The sequence below is a fragment of the Haliaeetus leucocephalus genome, unplaced genomic scaffold (genome assembly GCF_000737465.1).
Source record: "Haliaeetus leucocephalus isolate CR32 unplaced genomic scaffold, Haliaeetus_leucocephalus-4.0 Scaffold174, whole genome shotgun sequence".
Taxonomy (NCBI): Eukaryota; Metazoa; Chordata; class Aves; order Accipitriformes; family Accipitridae; genus Haliaeetus; species Haliaeetus leucocephalus.
The window spans coordinates 1,274,777-1,296,455 of record NW_010972610.1 but is presented as its reverse complement, the minus strand read 5'-3'; the positions used below and the strand labels follow the sequence as shown (position 1 = coordinate 1,296,455).

At 38.3% G+C, this 21,679-nt stretch overlaps 1 protein-coding gene across 1 annotated transcript; it reads left to right on the top strand.

Moving 5' to 3' along the window:
* Window positions 1-19,973, top strand: AMACR (alpha-methylacyl-CoA racemase). Its single transcript, XM_010563980.1, has 5 exons — window positions 1-280; window positions 2,633-2,776; window positions 5,354-5,514; window positions 10,656-10,842; window positions 19,395-19,973. Exons 1-5 carry the CDS (start codon window positions 31-33, stop codon window positions 19,802-19,804), a joined length of 1,152 nt encoding a protein of 383 aa, XP_010562282.1. The 5' UTR covers window positions 1-30; the 3' UTR covers window positions 19,805-19,973.
* Window positions 19,974-21,679: the final 1,706 nt, after the last annotated feature.

Below are 21,679 nucleotides of genomic sequence, written 5' to 3'. Positions count from 1 at the left end.
TATCTCGGGGCTCGGCAGCCGGCGGCCGCCATGGCGCTGAGCGGGGTGCGGGTGCTGGAGCTGGCGGGCCTGGCGCCGGCGCCGCTCTGCGGCATGATCCTCGCCGACTTCGGGGCCCAGGTGGTGCGGGTGGACCGGACGCCCCGCTCTGCCGTGGCCACCGACGTGCAGGGCCGCGGCAAGCGCTCCTTGGCGCTCGACCTGAAGCGACCGCCGGGCGCGGCGGCGCTGAGGCGGCTGTGCTGCCAGGCGGACGTCCTCATCGAGCCTTTCCGGCACGGTGAGGCAGAGCCGGCCGCGGGAGACGCTGGGGGAGGGCTGAGGGGAGGCCGGGAGGGGGGCGCAGCCTGACGGAGGTGGTGCGGGGGGAGCGGGAGGTCGGGTGGGTGGCACTTGAGGGGCAATGGGATGGCGGTGCTGAGGGGATTCCTGTCAGGCTGTGACCTCTTGAAGTGCCCAGCGGGAAGGGAAGAGCTTCTGGGGGTTTATTTCGTGTGAACGGGTGAAAAATGCTGCGGGACGGACCGGGATTTGTGAAGTGCAAGAGCCGTGCGACACCGCAGGGAAGAAGCTGTGGGAGGTGATCAGTCAGGGCCTTCCCCCCGCTGACTGGGACGCTGAGCAAATAGTTCTGGACGGCACCACGGGCGACTGAGCCGAGGATGCCAATTGTGAGCTTGGGCAGCCGTCCTGCAGTGAGTTTCAGGCCTGCTGGTGTAATTCAACTCACATTTGCAAGGTTAGCCTGTGGGTAAGACGTAGCAGACGGTGGTCTAAGTCTCGGAGCTTATGATTCCTCTGAAGACAACAGGTACAACATGCTCTCCTCGTTCATAAACCATACACAGGCACTCATCTGATGCTCATGCATGGGTTATTTCAGTATCCCTGCTGTTCCTTGAGGATGCTGTTCTGTTACGAAGAGTATCGTTAAGGTCAGGTTGGACAGGGCTCTGAGCAACCTGATCTAGTTGAAGATGTCCCTGCTCATTGCAGGGGGCTTGGACTAGATGACCTTTAGGTCATCTTCCTTCCAACCCAAAGGTCCCTTCCAACCCAAACCATTCTGATTCTATGATTATGCTTCAGTGAGGAGCTAGCTGAAGTGTTTGGGGGTTTCTGCAGTCAGTTTGGAAATAGAGGCCTGTATCAGTTAAACATCACACATCATAAACAGGCTTAGCTATCCTGTGTCAGGGATAATGCTTGTCATTCTGAGAACAGGATTTTATGATTGTGATGTTTTTTACCTTACGAATTTTTTGTTTTGTTCCTCAGAAGCTGTGCAAACAAAATTAAGACATTAAATTCCATTTTTCATTGTAGTTAGTTTCCTATTTTCTAATGGGATTTTTTTTTTCTTACCATGGAAGTTTCTGTTTTCTTTGGTTTTATAGGCACTCGCGCCTTTTTTTTTTTTTTTTTTGACCTGGAAATGCAGGTAATTTTGTAACTAGACGTTAGGTTTTAGGGGCCTGTAACTGAACTAGGCAAGTCTGTGATGGAGCATGAAGCTGGTGTGAACCAATGAGAAGATGAGGGCCCAAGTGGCAGGAGAGTTTCTTTAAACACGCATGTACCATTGACCTTCCAACACTGACTTAGTGACACCAGGGGCTAGTTGGCACCCAGTTCTCACTTGTACTTTTGAAAATCTTGCTCTTTACCAAATTTCACTGCTTTCTCCCTGGCATTAATCACTTGCCACTGCCCAGCAAGTAATACAGTAGAAACAGGTCTTAAGGAATTTGAAGATTTAGTAATATTATGGACTAGTTTGTGAAACAAGTTGCAGTAATAGACTCTGGGGGGGAATAGGCACTGAAGTTATGTTATCCCTTCCCCTTCAAAATATGTCTCCCTGTGTCTCGCCAGTATAGGTTATACAGCGTAGTCTGACCAAACTGCACTAAGCCAATAAAAATCTATCATTTATTTGCTACTTGAATTTGCTTCTTTTAAAGCCACTATTTTAGAACTGCAAGGTCAAAATTTTAGCCTTGATTACTGTAAACCCATGCTGACAAAACCTACATTTCATTGATTTCTCAAAGTTCCTTATTCACTGCATTACAAAAGAACACATTTTCTTTTGTGCAGTTGTTGCAAATCACTATGGAATAGTGGCATGGTCCATTCGCATCAGTCAGTTAAAAGATACAAGAACACATGGGGAACTGAGAGGCTAATACGGTGAGGAAAGTATATTCCAGTGAAAGATGGAAGCATTTCCACGTCATTTTAATGTGGAAAACATAAAAGTTTGCTTTCTCTCTCTCTCTTTTTTTTTTTTACAAGCCTTTGGTAGCTTTCTCTCTCATTTAACACTACATGGATTACAGCAAGCTGTCTGGCAGTCTTTTGGGGAAGTAAAACAGGAAAAACAGCTGAAAAGAAAGAACACTAAAGCTTAATTTCCACTAATTGGCTTGTATTCAAAATGTATGCAGTATGTTGGTAATTTTTAACATTCTGGCTGTTCACATTGTAGTATAGATACTGAATTAGAATGTATTACTTCACAAATTGCAGTTCAGTTCTGTTGTTGTATAATTTAACTTTGAACCATGTATATTTTGAATCTTGTTAAAAAGAAATGTAAATTAGTATTCCATGCCTTTGTCTTTTTAAGGTGTCATGGAAAAACTTGGTCTCGGTCCAGAGGTCCTTCTGCAGGAGAATCCCAGACTCATCTATGCTAGACTTACAGGATTTGGCCAGTCAGGACAATATGCTAAGTCTGCTGGTCATGATATCAATTATTTGGCTTTATCAGGTAGGCTGTAAAATTTCCTGTCAAATAAGAGTTTTTTCCCCCTTAAATAAAGACTCAAGAATTTATTGAAAGCTTATTTGCAGATAGCTCGAATTACCTGAGGTGCAGTCTGGTGAAACAGCTGAGCAGATTGGAAGTGTCTCTGTCAGTGAAAGGAGGGTTTCCTTCTCTTTTTTTGTGTGCTTCTCCCTGCTTCTTTCTCTCCAGTTAGCTCTGGCGCTTGCTTAACCCCTCTCTAAGCTCCCTCACAAGTCAAAAACTGTCCAGGAGAAATAAGGATGTTTTTTCGCCAGGTTATTGAGGTGAAGCCGTTCATTAAGGGATCCAACAAACATAAAAATTCAGCACAAGAAAGGAGGAAACACGGACTGAATGGGCTGTTCATTTTGGCAGCAGCAGTAAGCTGTTAGGCTGGATCAGCATGTCTTCTCGGGCTGTACAGTGTTTTCCTTGCTTTGTGCTATTTTATCTGGATAAAGTTTTCTCTTTGAAAAGAGGACTGAAGTTTTTATGCATTTTTGTCTTTCTTCAGGGCCTCTCTCCTAGAACATCTGTATGCTTATAATTCTGAAAGGGCTGCAGATTATTTTGTGTGTGCTAGTACCTTTTTCTGAGTGAAGAAAAACTAGGCAGCCTAGGCCATTTGAGCTCTTGTGCTTTTCTGCTGTAAATATCTCTCCATTGATACCAACCGAAAGGAAAGTAGGCTTAAAATAAAGTAGCAATGCTATGTTTCCTTAAGGTGTTACAGACAGTATGCTGGTTTTAAGTGTCACGATTCTACAAATATGCAGTAGCAAACAATAACAAAATTACCCAGCTCTGGTGACAGCAGTGTGTCATGCATGGCCTCACCATGTTGTTCACACTGCTTCTGCCTGCTATTTCTCCGAGCTTATGAGGGAGGAGAGAAAGTGCCCCAAAACTTCTTGGCTTCCTACTGGATAAAGCATTTATTTTAGCCACAGCAAAGGGCCAGAGCAGAGGCACTTCAAATGTAGTGATCTGGTATCACCTGCTATGGAGAGTCGTCGTGTTGAGTAATTAAGTTTCTTCAGGGACAGGTTCAGTCTTCTTGCATTATGTAAGATTGTCAGGGAGTAAAAAAGAGTAAGGAAAAGATGCCTTATGTGAAACACTTTTGTCTTGTCCAGATGATTTCAAAGTATTACTGTATTTTTATTTGTTATTAGCGGAGGGAGAGTCAGTACAGAAACAGTGTAGTCCATCACTACCTTAGATTGTAGTGCTTTCTGTCTACAAAAAGAAGTGGTTTTTTCTCTGGAGCTGATTTAATCAGTAGTGCCTTGTTTAGTCCTATCTTCCTAAAATTAAATCACTTTGCTTGAAATTTCACAGGTCAAGTTTTTCTGCCTATTTAAAGGAAATAGGACAAGGTGTTTGGGAGGTATCATTCCTCAAAAATGAGATTTTTTTATTTTCCTGATGAGCTTTGGTTTTCTTTAACTAAAACATGGCTTGCATTAGAAACTCCAGATGTAAGTTAATGTTAATATGTTGGTGCCTGTGACGACCTTTAGGCTGTTTAAAAGTGAGGTTTTAGTCAGCGACAGGGCTTTATGCTTGCACCACAGGCTTTGGAAACGTCTTTATATTGGGCACTCAGTTGCTTGCACTTAGGAAGTGCATTAGACTATTAGCTAACTAAACAGTGTATCAGAATCATGCAGTTCTCAGGAAATTTTGACCATGTATGCTGCAAGGCTCAGACTTTAGGTTACAGGCATAGGAGAGAGAGGATCATACTGCAGAGTTTCTTGCTTGCCCAAAGGGAATCACCATAAGGGAACTAGAAAGAGTAAGGTGACAGTAAAGAGGTGGTTCAGGATGGCAGAGGAATGCTAACAGATTCAAAGCTCTGTCTGAAGTAAACTGGCTTAACCTGTGGTCTGTTCCCATTCATTTCTGCATAACTGCTGGCATAAAGATAGGTTTCCTGTGTCTATGTTGCATGCAATCAGAGGTAACCTTTCTGCATTATTCACCCGTTCCTCTTACGTGCAACCTTTTTTTTTCCAAAGGTAGTTGAAGAGGGAGGATAGGACTGAAGTGCAGTTGGCGGTGTGAGATCCTTTGTTATGATTATTAATTCGTGGGTTATGTGCACAGAAGACTGTACATCTGCATTTTTTCTTTAAAAGATTCAAAGAAGAACAATTTACCAAAGTTGCTTTGAGACATGTTCATAATGCCTATTGAATTCTTATGGGGGATGTTCTATGCGGGTACAAAGTACTTATATAGAATTATTGCACACAGGGTTTTTTGGATGAAATTTTGTCCCTATATAGCCAAATTATTGATGGTTTATCTGTGAGACTTATATTAATCTCTTTAATTAAATGCATCGTCACTAATATGATTTCATATGTTCTATTCTTTTGTGAACTAAAGAGTAACTATCTGCCAAGATGCTGCCGAGTAGAGACAGAAGACTGTTGGTAGAAGCTTGCTTTATCCCTTGTTTACTTGCATAGATTGAAAAGAATGAAACTTTAACTGTTGAAATGTAGAAATGGACATTTATAATTTATACTATGTTTGCTCTACTCTCAGGTGTGCTGTCAAAGCTGGGTAGAAAAGATGAAAATCCTTATGCACCTGCAAATCTTCTGGCTGATTTTGCTGGTGGAGGTGTCCTGTGTGCAATGGGCATTGTTACAGCCCTTTATGAACGTACCAGATCTGGCAAAGGGCAGATCATTGATGCAAGTATGGTAAGTTTGGTCTCAAAAAGGTGAGGTTTCTTAGGTTTGCTTGTTTGGTTTTTTTTCCTGCTCTTAAGTCTGTAAAAGGGAGGAAATTTGAGCTATTCATAAGGTTTAAAACTGAGAACTTGTGAAAGGGAAAGTAAGTAATCTCATGAAATGGCTATTCCTTGATGTGCAAGCATTCTCACCTATCACTGTTGCCATAACAGCCTTACGACATGAGACACATTCAGTGGCTTTCCCCCTGTGCCATTCCCTATCTTTCCTTTTACCAGGCTGCCTTCTTCACATATTGGCTGTGTACATTTGATGAGTAAGTTTTGTGTATGGAAATAGGGTGTATAATAAACAATTAACATAATGCATAACAGCAAAAATGGTGATCCTAATAAAATAAAGGATTGTGTTAGCTTTATCCAATATACATCTGCTTATGAATTTGTGACAGGTCATGTCTTATTAGAAGCACTGTTCCCTTGAATAATTACACTGCCATGGATTATTGCCAAGAAGTCAATTTCAAACAGTTTGTGTTAATGTGCTGTAAAATAAAAGAAAGGCTAAATTAGCTTAATAATGAATTAATACTATGGATTTTTTCACTGGAGGGCCACCCACTTCCACACAGAGGAAAAACACGTATTTACGTTTATCCTTGAAACCTGTATTATCTGCAAGTGTTTTTTCCTCTCTCTGTCTCTTTTTCTGTTTTTAAAGAGTGCTGCAGTTAAAATTTGACCTCCCTTCAAGGTGTTGTGATACAGTAAAGGCTATGATTTGGACTTAACTATAAATTGGAAAAAATGACATTAATTGAAAAAAATCCCTTTGTTGAAGAGGTCTTAAAGATAGGAGAGTGGCAAGAGGTGTTAGCTATCTTGACTTGAGTCAAGTTTTTGACAAATTCATGACATTCTCAGAAGCAGGCCATGGCATTATGGTCTAGGTGAAAATTCTGTGGGATCAGTGCAAAACTGGTCTAATGTTTTTTACCCCAACAATAGTTATTAGTAGTTGATTGTCAAAATGAAAAACTTACCAACTGGAGTTCTACAGATGTCTGTTGGGTTTTTTTTCAGTGTTTTCTCCAGTAAGCTGAATAATGGATGAGTGATTGTGTTTAGTAAATTTTCAAATGATGTGCATGTGGGAAGAACTACAAGTATGTTAGACACTTGGATTAGAATTGAAAAGGACCTTTCCAAATTGGAGAAATGACCTGAAAAAAATTAGCTGAAATTCATGGAGACCACTGCTCTGTAGTTCTCTTAGGCAGAAACAATTAGCTGCACAAATGCAGTATAAGAACAATTAGCTAAAGTACAATCCTGAGGGTTTGTAGTAGTCACAAGCTGAACATGAGTCAACAATATGATGCTGTTGTAAAACACAGACACACTGTATTAGGATGTATAAACGGGAAATAAAGCCAGCAAAGTTTCTGAAGTAATTCTTCTAATCTATTTAATATTTATAAGGCCTCAGGAAAATACTGTTTCTGGCACTGGCTATCATCTTTCCAAAAAAAATGACCAATTTGAGGAAGTCCAAGAAATACAACAAAAAAGATATGAGTCTAAAACATGACCTACAAAGGAAAATTGAAGTAGTCTGTATATTTATGAAGCAAAAAGTGTGGAGAATTGTGACAAGTCTTCAAATATTTAAAAATATATTTCTTGTAGTTTGGAATATTACCTTATTTTCACTATTGATACTTTAAGTCATTAAAATAATTTGTTATGACAAGAATCAGTGTAAGTCTGCTAATGTCCTAATGATATCTGTGGCTTATTGGGAATGGAATGTGTTGGGTTTTTTTGTGTTTTTTTTTTTCTTTTAAGCCCTCAAAACTTCTCTCTCTCAATTTTTTTGTGTCTCATTATAATTGTGGAATTTACAGTTCCCTGCTGATGTTCCTGGTGTCCTGTGAAATGGATGGACTATTGTCCAGTACCACTGGATGTAATTTACCTGGCATTTTGTTATGTTCCTTTCACTTGAACACACTTTCAGGAAGACAGTTGATGAAAAACATACATGCATCATCAACAGCAAAGACAGTTCAATAGACTTCATGGAAGTAGATATTTTTAAAATCACAATACTGCAGCATTTCAGCTGTCATTTGGTTTTAACATTCTTTTTTATTGAATAGGCCTATTGCTTCAGGTTTTTTAGGTTTAGGTAGTCCGAATATGTTAATGGCTCTGACACATGGTGGAATTTTCTACAGTAGAATAGGGAAAATTAATTTCTTTTTTAACAGCTTTGTGTCCTCAGGATTACTTTTATTAAGTCTTCATCTTACTTCATGGATTGTTCTACTGAGCACTTGTTTTTTCCTTTTATTGCAATGTCTATTTTTCTGAAGTAATCTGAAAAAAATAATTATTTCCTGTCTTTGAGGTTAATAATTCTAGACTGAGATCCGAATTTTTGTGACAGAAGGATTCGTTATTTATCTTTACGTCTAATTACTATGCTGAAAGCTGAAAAATGTCTTGGGAGCATTCTTATGATCAGTAGTATACACATGAGGAACTCCTCTAGTTAGTGAAACTAAACTGATACAGAAAGAGGGTAGATAGGATCAGGCCAAGGGCTAGATTTGTATCACCTGTTCACAGTGTCCAGTGTTACTGTTGCACTGCGTAAAAAGTAGACACCTGGTCCTGTGTTTCATCTGTCTACATCAGAAGAATTAAATGCCTGGTCGGAACTGATTCATGTTAGTTGCTGTCTCTTCTCATTGACTCCATAGGTGTCACAGGTATCTTACAGTGAGCCTGATAGTTCCCATGTGCTGAGTAGGATGTGGAGTGGACACCATGATGTGATGCAGTAGGCACAATTGTACGTATGCACTCTAGCACCACCCTGGAATAGAGGCATGTGAGTCAGGGCCACACTTCAGGTTCACTCCAGATTCAGAGACAGAGCCTTCTGCTGATGGTAGGCATCTGACCAAGCATGACTCACTCTTTGTGAAAAGACAGCCACAGTAGAGGGTGGTGGTTATGATCACTTGCATAATAGTGTCATGACAAGAACATTTAGCTGTCCAACAGAAGACTGGGGTTCCATATATTTCTCAGCCTGGAGGTATTCAAAACCAAACCTCCCACAACCTAGAGATGTTCATTAATCATGGGGATAAAGATGAGGTTGGTATGGATTCACTCTCTGTGTTGTTTGAAGTGTTTCACTCTGCGCAGGGGACAGAAGACTTGCTGAGCAGACAGGTCACCCAGCAGGGTGGTGCCTCTGAATTCTTGTCCCTGCTTCAGAGACCTCTGATGCTTTTAGCTTGATGGCGCCATTAAGTGAAACCTGTAGCGGGTACGGTAATCATTCTGCAATTAGGCTTAAGTGGAAGGTCCCAATGTTGTCCTTTTCATGTTTTAAAAGAAAGTAGTCACTTTCTTTTAAAAGAAAGTAGTCGCTTTTTTGAAAGTAGTCACACATTACTGTGTGTGGTGTTACTTGAGCATGCCTTTGGAGGTTTCATGCAGATGTTAGATACCCTTTTACTTGTCTGAATTGCAGTGGGCCTCAGGCAGAAGCTAACTGTCCAGTTGCCCAGCCAGGGATATTTCTAAAGTCTCTGTACCAGTCCAAAACAGATGTGCTATTTTATTTTAAGTGTTTCCAGGGTAAGTGGCATTGTACATAGATACTGTAAGTAGTTCCCAACACCAAAATCTGATTTGCAGTTAGAGCTTATTCTGATATCCCCATCTATTATTATCCTTACTTCCAATGGTTTTTGTGTATTATTTTGTTAATATGAGCAGTGCAAGATCAGATCATTAGTGAAGCAAACACTGTTTTGATATCCTTGTAATCATTTTGCAAACATGTAGATTAAGGTATACAGTATTTTCTCATATGAAAGTACTTTAATTGACTTCAGCATATGACAAGTAGGGCAGAAGTATTCCTGTCCTTGTGGCAGGTACTTGAGAAAGAGGCCAAGTAATACACATTAAATGAAGAAGCCTTCATGACTGCATACTTCAGAGATTTGCAAATCTTTGCAAAGTTTTAAATTCTTCCTTAGAAAGGTGGAGACTAATAGATCTTTCCACATGAAAATTCGGTAGCTTTTTATTTTGGTACAATCTCTGTGCTTTTCTCTATGGATGACATTAGGTTAATTTTACGCAGCTAAAAATGCATGAATAAAAATGATACTTAAAATGATACAGCTCAGGTTTTTCTCTGTTCCTCTAGAATGTTTCTGGCCATATACTATTACTGCCTCATCTTCTTTTACAGTTTTTCTAATGTACTTGGAAGAAAATGCATTCTGCTGGTGAGCAAAACTGTAGGATGTGATTTTGCCTTGAAAGACTGGTACAAGCTTGATAATTCTCGAAAGGCTGAACAAACTGAATTTTCATCTGGTTGTACTCCACATAGGCAAGATTTTAAGGAGCAAGTTGGAACAGGATTAATCATGTTTTCCAGTGCTGTATTCATCAGATACTTGCCCATTTAGAGACTACCTTGCTATGTCTATGTACCTGTCAGTGATGAGAGTGGGAGAATAATTTTTGTTCTAACTTGGTGATGGATATGAGCTTCCCAGTTCCCATGGTATAAGAGAGCTTTAACCTTTGATTTCCTTCCAGTTTTCTTCTAAAAATAGAAGTCTTATTATAATCAGTAAATTCAAAGTAGTTAATGTTGAGATAAAAATTTGATACTTAGAGGACTGGTATAGGCATCTTGATTTCCAGAGGTTTAGAAGGCTTGATGGCTGTCAGATACTTAATGTTCTCTAGAGTCAAGAAACTTGTCCCATTGCCTAAAATTACTTACATTCTCTTTTTGAGCTCCTAATGATTATAAACTTGCTAAACAAGGAAACTTTGTGCGTTGAAAGTGTGTTATCCATCTGAAGCTGCATTATTACATTTATGCTCCTTCTTATTCTCTAATTCTAGATGATTTCACATATGCAAAATAAACAGTAATTGAAAATTTTAGGAAATTAAACTACTTACCATAGATTTTGTTATTAGAATTCTTATCAAAGGATAGAACTGGTGGTAGTTTTTTGCTGTTTTGTTTTATATAGAATTAAGGTAACATGCCAGCTAATTTACTGAAGCTGTTACTTTTTCCTGTAAATCTTCAAGGTAGAAGGAGCAGCATACGTAAGTTCCTTCCTGTGGAAGTCACAGAATTTGGGACTTTGGAACAGACCTCGAGGTGAGAACCTGCTAGATAGTGGTGCACCTTTTTATGAAACCTACAAGACCTCCGATGGAAAATTCATGGCTGTTGGTGCCATTGAGCCTCAGTTCTATGAGCAGTTAATAAAGGGTAAGTAGCTTTGAGCAGCTGTTTCACATCAGCAAAGCATGATTGAATGAATTCTTTAATACTTGATTTTCATTCATGACATTGGTTATGTTGATTTCTTTGCAAAAGCCAAACACTTCTTGAAACTAACTGGGTCATAGTGTAGCAGTTTAGTTCATTTTCTTCTTCTAGCAATTGATAACTATCTTTTTCATCCCTTCTTCACCTTACCCTCAGAAATTACACTTAAAGTACAGATTTTCTTCTGGAGTTACGGTAATGGTATTCTGTGATATGACTGGAGCACTAAACAACTATTTCTGGAAACCACTTTTTTCAAGGGATTGTAATATACTTTAAAAAGGAGAACTAATTGTTTGGTATTGCAAATAAAATTTCAAGCAATTTCAGTTATTTGCATGATATTTTTTTTTTAAAAGAAGCTATTTAAATTGTTTCAGAAATGAATGTTCATTGGAAGTAGTTCATAGTATTTCTTGACAGAAGAGAATTTTTCTAGAAGCAAAGTCAGCCTTATAAATTAATTTCCACCTCACCATTTCAGAGTGCTTTTAGTGTCCAGCTATGGATATAATTTTTACATTTGATGGAAGACTCTTTAAATATGAATATAAAATATGATTTATCTGTTTGAGAAATAAGAATGGGTCATGCAAAATAACTGTGTGAAGTTAAAACAGAAATTTGCAGGCGCCTCTTTACCTTTGAATTGTTTGTGTGCTTCAGGCTTTTAATCAGATGTGTTCTTTGCTTCTAACTGGTTATTTAATTTAAAAATAATTTCATCTGCTGTGCTCCGTTGGTAGATTGCTATGCTTTCTGTACAGAATTTATGAAAATACAAAAAATTCACAAAAGAATTTGGTATTTATTCTTTTTCCATTATTCTGAGTATGAAGGATATAAACAGTTCTCAATCTAATTTTAGTTTTGCTTAATGAGTAGAAGGAATACCAACAAAGGATATACCTAAAGTGGATATACTCACTGTTATGTGAACCACTTTTGTACATGCTTGACTTACATGTGGTAAAAGGGAGGAAACTTGCTTACTTTGCTGAGTGAGGGTGGCAGTGGAGTAGCTCCTTATGCTTGCTCAGTCTCTTCCCACTGATAATTCCTTGAATTGTAGCATGGATGCTTGTACTGGTTTTGGCTGGGATAGAGTTAAATTTCTTCATAGTAGCTGGTATGGGGCTATGTTTTGGATTTGCGCTGAAAATAGTGTTGATAATACACTGCTGTTATAGTTACTGCTGAGCACTGCTTACACACCATCAAGGACTTTTCTGTTCCTCACACTGCTCCACCAGTGAGTAGGTCGGAGGTGCACAAGAAGCTGGGAGGGGACACAAATGGGACAGCTGACTTCAACTGAGCAAAGGGATATTCCATACCACATGACATCATGCTCAGCAATAAAACTGGGGGGGAGGTTGGCAGGGGGTCCACTGCTCAGGGACAGGCTGGGCATCGGTCGGTTGATGGTGTGCAGTTGTTTTCATTTGCATCACTTGTCTTCCTTGGTTTTATTTTCCTCTCGCTTTGTTATTATTTTTTTCCCCTCTTTTCCTTTACGTTTTTTTTTAAATTTTCCTTATTTGTTTGTAATTATTAAACTGTTTTTATCTCAACCCACGAGTTTCTTTCTCACTTTTATGCTTCCAGTTCTCCCTCCATCCAACCGGGGGGTAGGGGGATAAGTGAGCAGCAGTGTGGTGCTTAGTTGCCAGCTGGGGTTAAACTGTGACAATTCCTCTCACAGGCAGTTACTGCCAGCTCAGCCCCAATCAGCTATGTTGTGCTAACAAGAGCGTAGTCAGTGGCAGGGCCTGCACTTCCAGGAGTTCTTGAAATTCAGGAGCATGGTACAATGAAATGAAGGTAGGGGATTGTAAGGTGGGGTATGCCTTTGGTGAGCAGGATCCCAAAGAGAGATCTTGTTCTGTACACTTTGGCTTTGTTCTCTTGCCACCTGTGATGCTCCCAAAGTTCTTGCACATCTGTGGCTGTAAATGGCTGCTTCTCTTTGTAGCTTAAAGAGGACACTGCAATTGCGTAGAATATCCAAACTGGTACATGCTGATACATGAAACACATAAGGCAGGCTCCTGGAGTGACTCAGGGACATGTCCAGCATTCTGTGCTGTCCCCAGATCAGATGTCAACTTTGGAAAAGCCATGTTCTTGGCTGAAGAAGCTGGTACTTTGTCCCTCATTTCCTGAGAATAACTTGTTTGCGAACTCCAGTTCTAAGCTACTTGATCTTGAAAAACAAAGTATAGTTGATTATTCCACACTTTGCAGTTCTTTAAAATGTTATTCTCATCCAATCCCTAAAGATTTTTTTGCTTGCAAGAAATGGATTTGGGGAACAAAAATAAATATAAAACTGTATCAAAGTAAAATGTAAGCCCTTGCTCTGGAAGTTAGGGAATTTGGAATTCCAATACATGTCTTCAGGGAGAATGCTTGTATTGAATATAAAGGAAACAAGAAAAGAATAAAGCTGCTTACTCAAATACCCATATGTTTGGCTTAAAGTGATCAAACACTGGCCTGCAGTATTCATAGCTGCAGTATTTTATTCTTCTCTAGAGATTAAGTTGAATAGCACTTACTTTTAAGCCACAGGAGTGGGATGGATTCTATATTTGTTCAGAAAGAAAACAAATTCTGTAATGGAGTCTGGTCTTGTTTGTCACTCTTCTCGGTGAACCTTTGCTGGACACTCTAGCCTTCTCATATTGATCATTGCTGCAAGGCAAGACTCAGGCTTTTTCTCCCAACCTGCCAGCCAGCTTATTTAGAAAGAAGCCTCCGATGGATGAATCCAGTGGTCAGGCAATATAACATGATCAGTGACTGGTCTCTGTCTTATTTAGATAAATCGTTACTGAGGAAAATGCTAAAATTCTCTGTTTTCCTCTTACTTGTTTCTCAGAAATTTACACCATTAAGTTGGAGCAGCAACTATGAATTCATCTGCCTATATTGGGTCACCCACATTGGACAGCTTTATTTTCACGTTTGAAAGTATTCCTTATGCTTACAATGCACAGAAATGGCTTGATTTTAACAGCTGTTTCAAAAATAGTTATTCCAGCAATAAAGAACTGGTGTATCTGTAAGGAGACAATTACTGCAATCACAGTTGTGCCTGTGCTTCAGTCTGTTTCTGTCATATTTAAAAAATCCAACATACAGACTACAGTCTTCTGAGGAGATTTTGTTTTTTACCTTTAATTGTATCACAGTCTTTCCTTGTTTACAGTCAATAATTTTTCTTTGGTTATTTTGTGAAAGTATGTTGTTGAAAGTATCAGAACAAACTAAAGATTTTTTCACAATATTGCTTTTCAAATAAGTGGTCTTTCTTCACTATATTTTTAGTATTGTATTTCTGGGATATCTATTGCAGAAATTCAGTTCAGAATTTAAGCCTTTGAATGTTATAGGGAAGAAAAAGCTGCTTGTGAGAATTGTATTGCTCTTTCACAAACCAGAGGAGCTTTGACTTAGGCTGAGTCATCTGTTCCAGGCACTAATCCCCTGTTTCGAAGTAGTTTTAAAATGGTATGTTCCAGTTACAATTTCCATAATTTCATTTCATACATTTTTCCCATAATTCTGGCCTGTTCTGCTGATGAACAATATGGTGCTGTTCCAGATAAAATATATTCAAAAGCCATGTTATGTCTCTGTCCATATTCAAAGAGTAGGTTACTTTTGTTACTCCTATATAATGAGAACACAAGGATATGGGTGTTGCAGATGTAAGAGTTGGAGATTTAAAGATTGCAGAATTGAGAAAGGAGCATGATATCTGAACCATTTGTCACTGCTCACACAATTCTGGTTAGCTGAAGTGAAACTAATTTCCTTTTGGTTTTGGTTCTCTTCAGTGTTCCCCTGCAGAATTAGGAACCCAGTGCTGGACCGGAGTGCAGTTAATGCCATGACAAGAAAAGTTCTTAAGGGGTCTGCAGAGGCAAATTAACTCAAGTTTAAGAACATACAGCATTGTAGTCTGAGAAGATTGTTGGCTTTGTAGATAGTGCTTGGCAGGGAAAATTAAATTTCTGCTTACCACAAATTTATGATTTTTTTTTAAAAAAGGTTATATGAGAAACTGAAGCTATATAAAATAGATACGGTAAATAATTGCTGTAGTAGCTGTAGTATTATGAGTTGTATTCTGGACTCACTATAGACTATTTGCTGTTAACAAACATGCTGTAATCCTTTCGCTTATATTAATTTTATTACTATGAAAGTCAGCCAAGAAATAACTAAAATGCCTTTGCATCTTATGAAAAATCTGATTTAAGAAACATGTGCTACTAATATTAAGTCTCAATGTTTTAACAGAAGGAGACAGAGTGTCTTCCAACTGACCTGTAAATTGCTTCTGCAAGTTTCTTTTTATTTTTTAGCAGTATGTGCTTAGTATTGCTGTAGCCAGGCTACAAGAAGCATGCAGAACACATTAAATTTTGTGTATCAGGTGAGAGTAAAGATTTGATTCTGCATTATCATGCGGTGTAAATTCGGTTGTGTAAGGTGAGCTTAGTATCAGCTTACATTGATGTGAAAAGCACTAATAGTCACTGAAGTTCTGAACATGTATTTGATAGTACTCCTTTCATACTACTTTAATAGTCATATTTTGTGACTTGTATTTAAAAAGAAGGGAAAAAAATAGGAAGCACTTGAAAAACATAATTTACATCATTATGAAGGGTTTCCACAAGGCTCTCAATTTTGTGATTGTAAAGTATTGTGTACTGTATTAAAAATCTGCTAATGTACAGAATTGAATACAACGTTGTTATTAAGAAGTGCAAAGTGGACAGTTTCCTCATTGCATTTTAGACACCCTCAGTGACACATAAGGTTAAGTTTTATTTGAATTACTTACCGTGATAAGCCTTAAACATTGTACATACACTGTAGAGGCCAGGTTCTTGCTGCACCAAAACCTTTGTAATTGTGGTAATTAAATATGTAAACTTGGAGTACTGCTATGGATGCACTTGCAGCGATGCTGTGGTAGTACTCTGGGCCTGATCAACCTTTTGCTGAACTGTCACTCTCCAAAAAAATATTTCATTTCAGTAACTTCGAGCAGTTTATGTAGTTACTATAATGAAAATTCACTACTGTCTTGGAATATTCTAAAGTTCAATTCCCTCTCAGAATGAGAATGAATTATATTTAGAGAGAGAGAACGAGCAATGGCATACACCTTATGGCTGTGGTTTGGGCCAAAATTAAGGTTTCCCATGCTAGATGGTTCTGTTCAGTCGTCTTATGGCAACATAATTTCAAAATTACTGTGCTATGAGCATACAATTTTGAAAAGAAAATCGGCAAGTTAAAACAAGAAAATCCTGAACAAAGCTCTGCTAGGGATCCTAAATATTTTTTTTAAATACTATGGCTGAAATGCTGTAAGAAACTGTTCATTTCCAACATACCAAAGCAACTTTGCTGATTTATCTAATGAATCTTCCTGTTTTCTCTCTCTTGAAATAGGTACCTAATATTACTGCAGTTTGTCTTAAGACATTCTGTAGAAATAGAGATTTCAATTTGTTGCATTAATAAATGACATGCAGATATATGTCAATAAAACTATAGCATTTAAAGGAGACTTAAAGCTATATCATTATAAGGAGACTTACTTTTTTGTTTTTCAAAAATTGTTATTTCAAAGCTGTACTAAGGGTAGGTTACTGGGCTTTTCTAAACAAAAATCCCTAGATGAAAATTTGAACAAAAAAACTTGGAAACAAGTTGTGATTGCTTTACCAGATATTCTGTGTACAAGATATTTTGCTTTTGATTATGTTGGGTGAAATCTGTCATCCTGTGGTATCCCAAACAATTCTGTGCTGTGTAATTGTTTCCTTGTTGACTCAGTCGCTCCTGCTGTGATTCTGTTCATCTGCACCACAAATGGTTAGCACAAGCTGGAAAATGAGAAGCTGTAATGCTTAAATGCTGTTGGTTCACGCTATTTAAAGTTGAAGTCTTCAGTGGTCAATGGAAAATGAGCATGTAATATTAAATTCCAGGTTCTGCCTATTGTTCTGTTTTGCTAGAGCGTGTATAGTTAGGTTCAGCCAACTTTCCATCTGGCACAATCTTCAAATATAATTGTGTAATGGGATAATGGTAGAGCTCTGTTCTTGTTGGACTGGCTACTAGAACCCAAACCATCATTAATAAGCAAATAAATACTTATGAAACAATGTTTCCAATGAACAAGATTTCATGCACTGAGACAAAATCTTAGATAGTATGTTGCTACTTAGCTTTACCTATTGTGGCAGGTAAATTTGCCTCACCTCCTAGTTCTTAAGTAAACTATACAGCACTGTTATCTTTAATATTATCCTTTGAAGATTAATAATCAAATTCATTTTGAAAGCATTGTTAGCTTCTATTTAATTATGGATGCTCAACCAGTATGAGTAATCTTCAGCTGATTTTTTTTTTTTTTTTACAATGATATAAACAGTTATGAAGACTAGATTGTAAGTTTAGTGATTTAAGGTGCACATGACTTGGTAACTCAATAAGGACTGAAGTTTACCTTGTAGTAATACTTACCCTGATACTAGGGATTCCTGCGTATAAGATGTGAAAATGCTTATTCTGTCTTTGAATGTATTGATTTTCTTCTAAACATGAACAACTGCAAGGCTATATTTCTGAGTCTGGAGATTGGCAATTTCTCTGTGTTCTCCTTTGCAGTACCAAAGTAAGATTTCAAAGCATATATTCATTTTCAAAGCTACTATTTAGGAATCTTGTGATCAACAGTGAAATTCTTAAATACTATAATAACTTGGGGGAGACTATGAGACCCAAGAAGTGCATGTAGTAGAGATTATGAGCAGAAAGAAAGAACCTAAACAGCAGAAGAATGGACATTATCTTTGTTTCTTCTCTCCTGTATGTTCAGTAGCTATATGTCTAACCCTCTCAGTAATAAGCTGTAGAAACAGAAGATACAGAAAGTTTTTTCTGCCTATCTACAGCCAAAGATTAGAGGAGTTCGGTGTAAATTCTACCTGCAAACAGGCATCTAGTAGCCAAACCTGTTAACAGCTGCAAGTCAAATCATCAGTCTGATGCCAGAAATCCAAATGTATAAGAAAGAATGCTCAAAATTAAATGTTTGCAGAACTCCACATTTTCTCTGCCTTTTACACAGAGCTGTTGTTTTCTAAGCAGCTCCCTTTTTTTGTTTTTTTGTGAAACATTATGATGATAGTTGTTCTGTAGCCTTTCTAATTTCTCAGATTGACTTCTTTCTTATCCCCGCTTTTTCTGAGTTTTTCCTGCTATTTTCATGCTCCTGAATTTCAAGGTGTGACTGTTTGGACAACCTTCAATATACCACTTCTGATTTCTGTTTGGTATCATAGACTCTGTTTGTTCTGTCTCCATTTTGAAAGTGTGGTTTAATTGCCTTTTCTCTTTGTTTCTTACTTCCTTTTTGAGGTAAACACTACAAGAAGTGATAACAATTCTCGCATCTCCTTGAAGTAGGAGAATGGAAGGGTAGGGAGTGCAGAGACCAGGATCCTTGAGAACAGAAACAGAGGTGGGAAACTGGCTGCACAGGAAAGTTGTAAACTCCCCAATGAGAGGGAAAGTGGTGCTTAGTTAAGGGAAGGACCTAGGACTTGACTAGTTCAGGGAATTTTCAGTACAAAGCCTGTGTGTCCACCCTCTGCTCTTGTGTCTCAGAAGGGGTATGTATATTGCATACCTAGGTCGTCCATGTGACTGATCTTCTGGGAAGCAGAGTTCTTAAGCAGTTAGTGAGTGTAAGGGCTATGGGTTTCACTTTTCCAAAAGAGCAGCAGTGGAGAGTTGGAACCTGGGAAGTGTGCTGAAGAGGGGAGAGCAGCAATGCTGCTGGAGTCCATTTGGACTGAGGGAGTCAAGAAGCAGGTCAATTAGCCCACAGGCACCTGCTGCTGAGCTACCTTATGCACATCGAGCCTGGGTATATCCATCCACACCACCTTCTCATCTTTGGCATAGAAATAACCTGATCGTGTTGGACTTCAAACACTGTAGCCTGCTGAATGTCCAGCTCTGGCAGATGTACTGGCTTCTGTGAGATAAGTATATTGCTGTAGTGCAAGACCCATTAGGCAGACTTTTGTGTTGCTACTGCTAGGTAGAGAATACAATACCTATTATAGAAAGTGTTCTCAGGACAAAATGTTATCTCTAGGCAGCTGCTGCTCTTATGAAGTGTTTATACAAATAAGTGTTTATTATATGTACTTAGTTAAAAGGTTGTAGCTGTTGTGGTTTAGACTAATTGCAAGTAATAGAACATTTTATTCTTCTGCTCCCTCCCCCTCACAGATATCCTAATAAAGTTTGAAGTGACTTTTAATATGTTCTGCTGTGTTGGACTGCCTGCAAAATATTAGCTTTTTGAGGAACATACTTAGTTGTGGGCAGCACTTGGTAATTTATCTAAGCTATACTGTAGTTAAACTTTGCTTTTCTCCTTTCAGGTCTCGGGCTAGATTCAGATAAACTTCCCAGTCAGTTGAGTTTCTCTGACTGGCCCAAAATGAAGGAAAAATTTGCATCCGTATTTGCACAGAAGACACAAGCTGAATGGTGCAGCATATTTGATGGTACTGATGCCTGTGTGACCCCTGTTTTGTCTTTTGATGAAGTTGCCTCACATCAGCATAACAAACAAAGAAGTTCTTTTATCAAAAATGATCAGGAAGAGATAAGTCCTAGACCTGCTCCTCTTCTATCAAGGACTCCTGCTGTTCCATCATTTAAAAGAGATCCTTTTATAGGAGAACACACAGAAGAGATACTTCTAGAATATGGATTTACTAAGCAAGAGATAGCCAAACTTTCTTCTGATAAAGTAATAGAATTCAGTGAACCAAAAGCTAATTTATAATCTCTAACTATGCAGGTCAGACAAATTTCAGCAAGTTTTTACGCATTAAAATTGAATTATATGACAAATAAATGTTTGCATGATATTGTTTTTAAATGATTTTTTAAAAATTAGTGAAGTTTTAAATTTAATTGAAAACAGTGGCTGTTACGTACTTGTGTACCTGGATTTTCTGCAGTCTAGAATGATACCAAAATTGTGTTCTGAAGATCTACACAGTTTGCTTGGTAAGCAGCTGTAAATCCTCAAAATTTTTCTTTAAATATAGTATCCTGTGAAATGTTTGTTTCTTTTAATTCTTAGTTACACTGTTGCTTTGTAATATGCATTGTAATTACATGAAGGCAATACTTTTCATAAGATATAGTTATATTCTTCCTAAACAAGTGATTGTGTTGCTTACTCATATATTAGAAAGGATTTTTTTTCTCTCTTATCGTATTAATTCATTTGCTTTATCATGCCAAAACAATGATTGAAATAGTGCTGTTTTCTTATGTGCTGCTGTAGAGTTATTATCATAAAGTAATTCTGTTGTCCTGGTTTCAGCTGGGATAGAGTTAACTGTCTTCCTAGTAGCTGGTACAGTGCTATGTTTTGAGTTCAGTGTGTGAAGAATGTTGATAACACTGATGTTTTCAGTTGTTGCTCAGTAGTGTTTAGACTACAGTCAAGGATTTTTCAGCTTCTCATGCCCAGCCAGGGCACCTGACCCAAACTGGCCAACAGTGTATTCCATACCATGTGACATCCCATCTAGTTTAGGAACTGGGAAGTGGGGGGCAGGGATTCGCCGCTCGGGGACTGGCTGGGTGTCGGTCAGCGGGTGGTGAGCAATTGCCCTGCGCATCATTTGTACATTTCAATCCTTTTATTGCTACTGTTGTCATTTTATTAGTGTTATCATTATCATTATTAGTTTCTTCTTTTCTGTTCTATTAAACCGTTCTTATCTCAACCCAGGAGTTTTACTTCTTTTCCCGATTTTCTCCCCCATCCCACTGGATGGGGGGGGAGTGAGTGAGCGGCTGCGTGGTGCTTAGTCGCTGGCTGGGGTTAAACCACGACACTATTTAATAGCCTGACTACATTTTCTTCATGCAGTCTCTTGATTGTATTACATTTGGAATTTCAGTTTGCCTAGAAAATCACTTCAGAACAGAATTTGTTATTTTAAAATAGCTACCAAGTATTAATCCTTTCTTCTTTTTTTTGAAAAATGGTAGGCAATTTAGCTGCACAGGCTTTAAACAATGGTTATTGCATGGTGGTTTTCATTTCCTTCAAAATTAAACCATCATTTGAAACAGTCTTCTTCAATGCAAAAGAAAATAAGCTTTTAAAAAGAATTAGTTATAGGGCCTTAATACAGTTTTCTTTAGTCTGACATGTCAGGAAGTATGATGTGAGGAGTTGTTTTTGATAATTTTGCCAGTGTTTACCTTTCTGAAAATCAGTTTGTTGCTTACAAAGACTTCCAAAGCTGAGATATACTTTAGCTCATTTTACATGTGTCGTGCCAAAAATTTCAGCATTACTGCTATAAAAAACCCTTTTATATTCTATCACATAAACACCTGCCTGGAAGCAAGAATTATCTAGTAGGTCCTGATAAATTAGTTAAACAATCAGCAAAAGCATCTTAAGTTTCCAGCTGATAATCACTCTGATGTAAATTACTGAATACTGTACACTTTTACAGAAAGATTTGACAGTTTGCTTAGTCCCAGATGCAACTATCTAAACGTGTTGGAGAACAATAAACATCTAATGTAATCTGCAGTGCACAGAAGTTTTTACCCTAAAATGGCTGAAGTCAATTAAAAAACTCATGTTAGCTTCAGCATAGGTTGGTTCAGCTGCCTCACTCAGGTG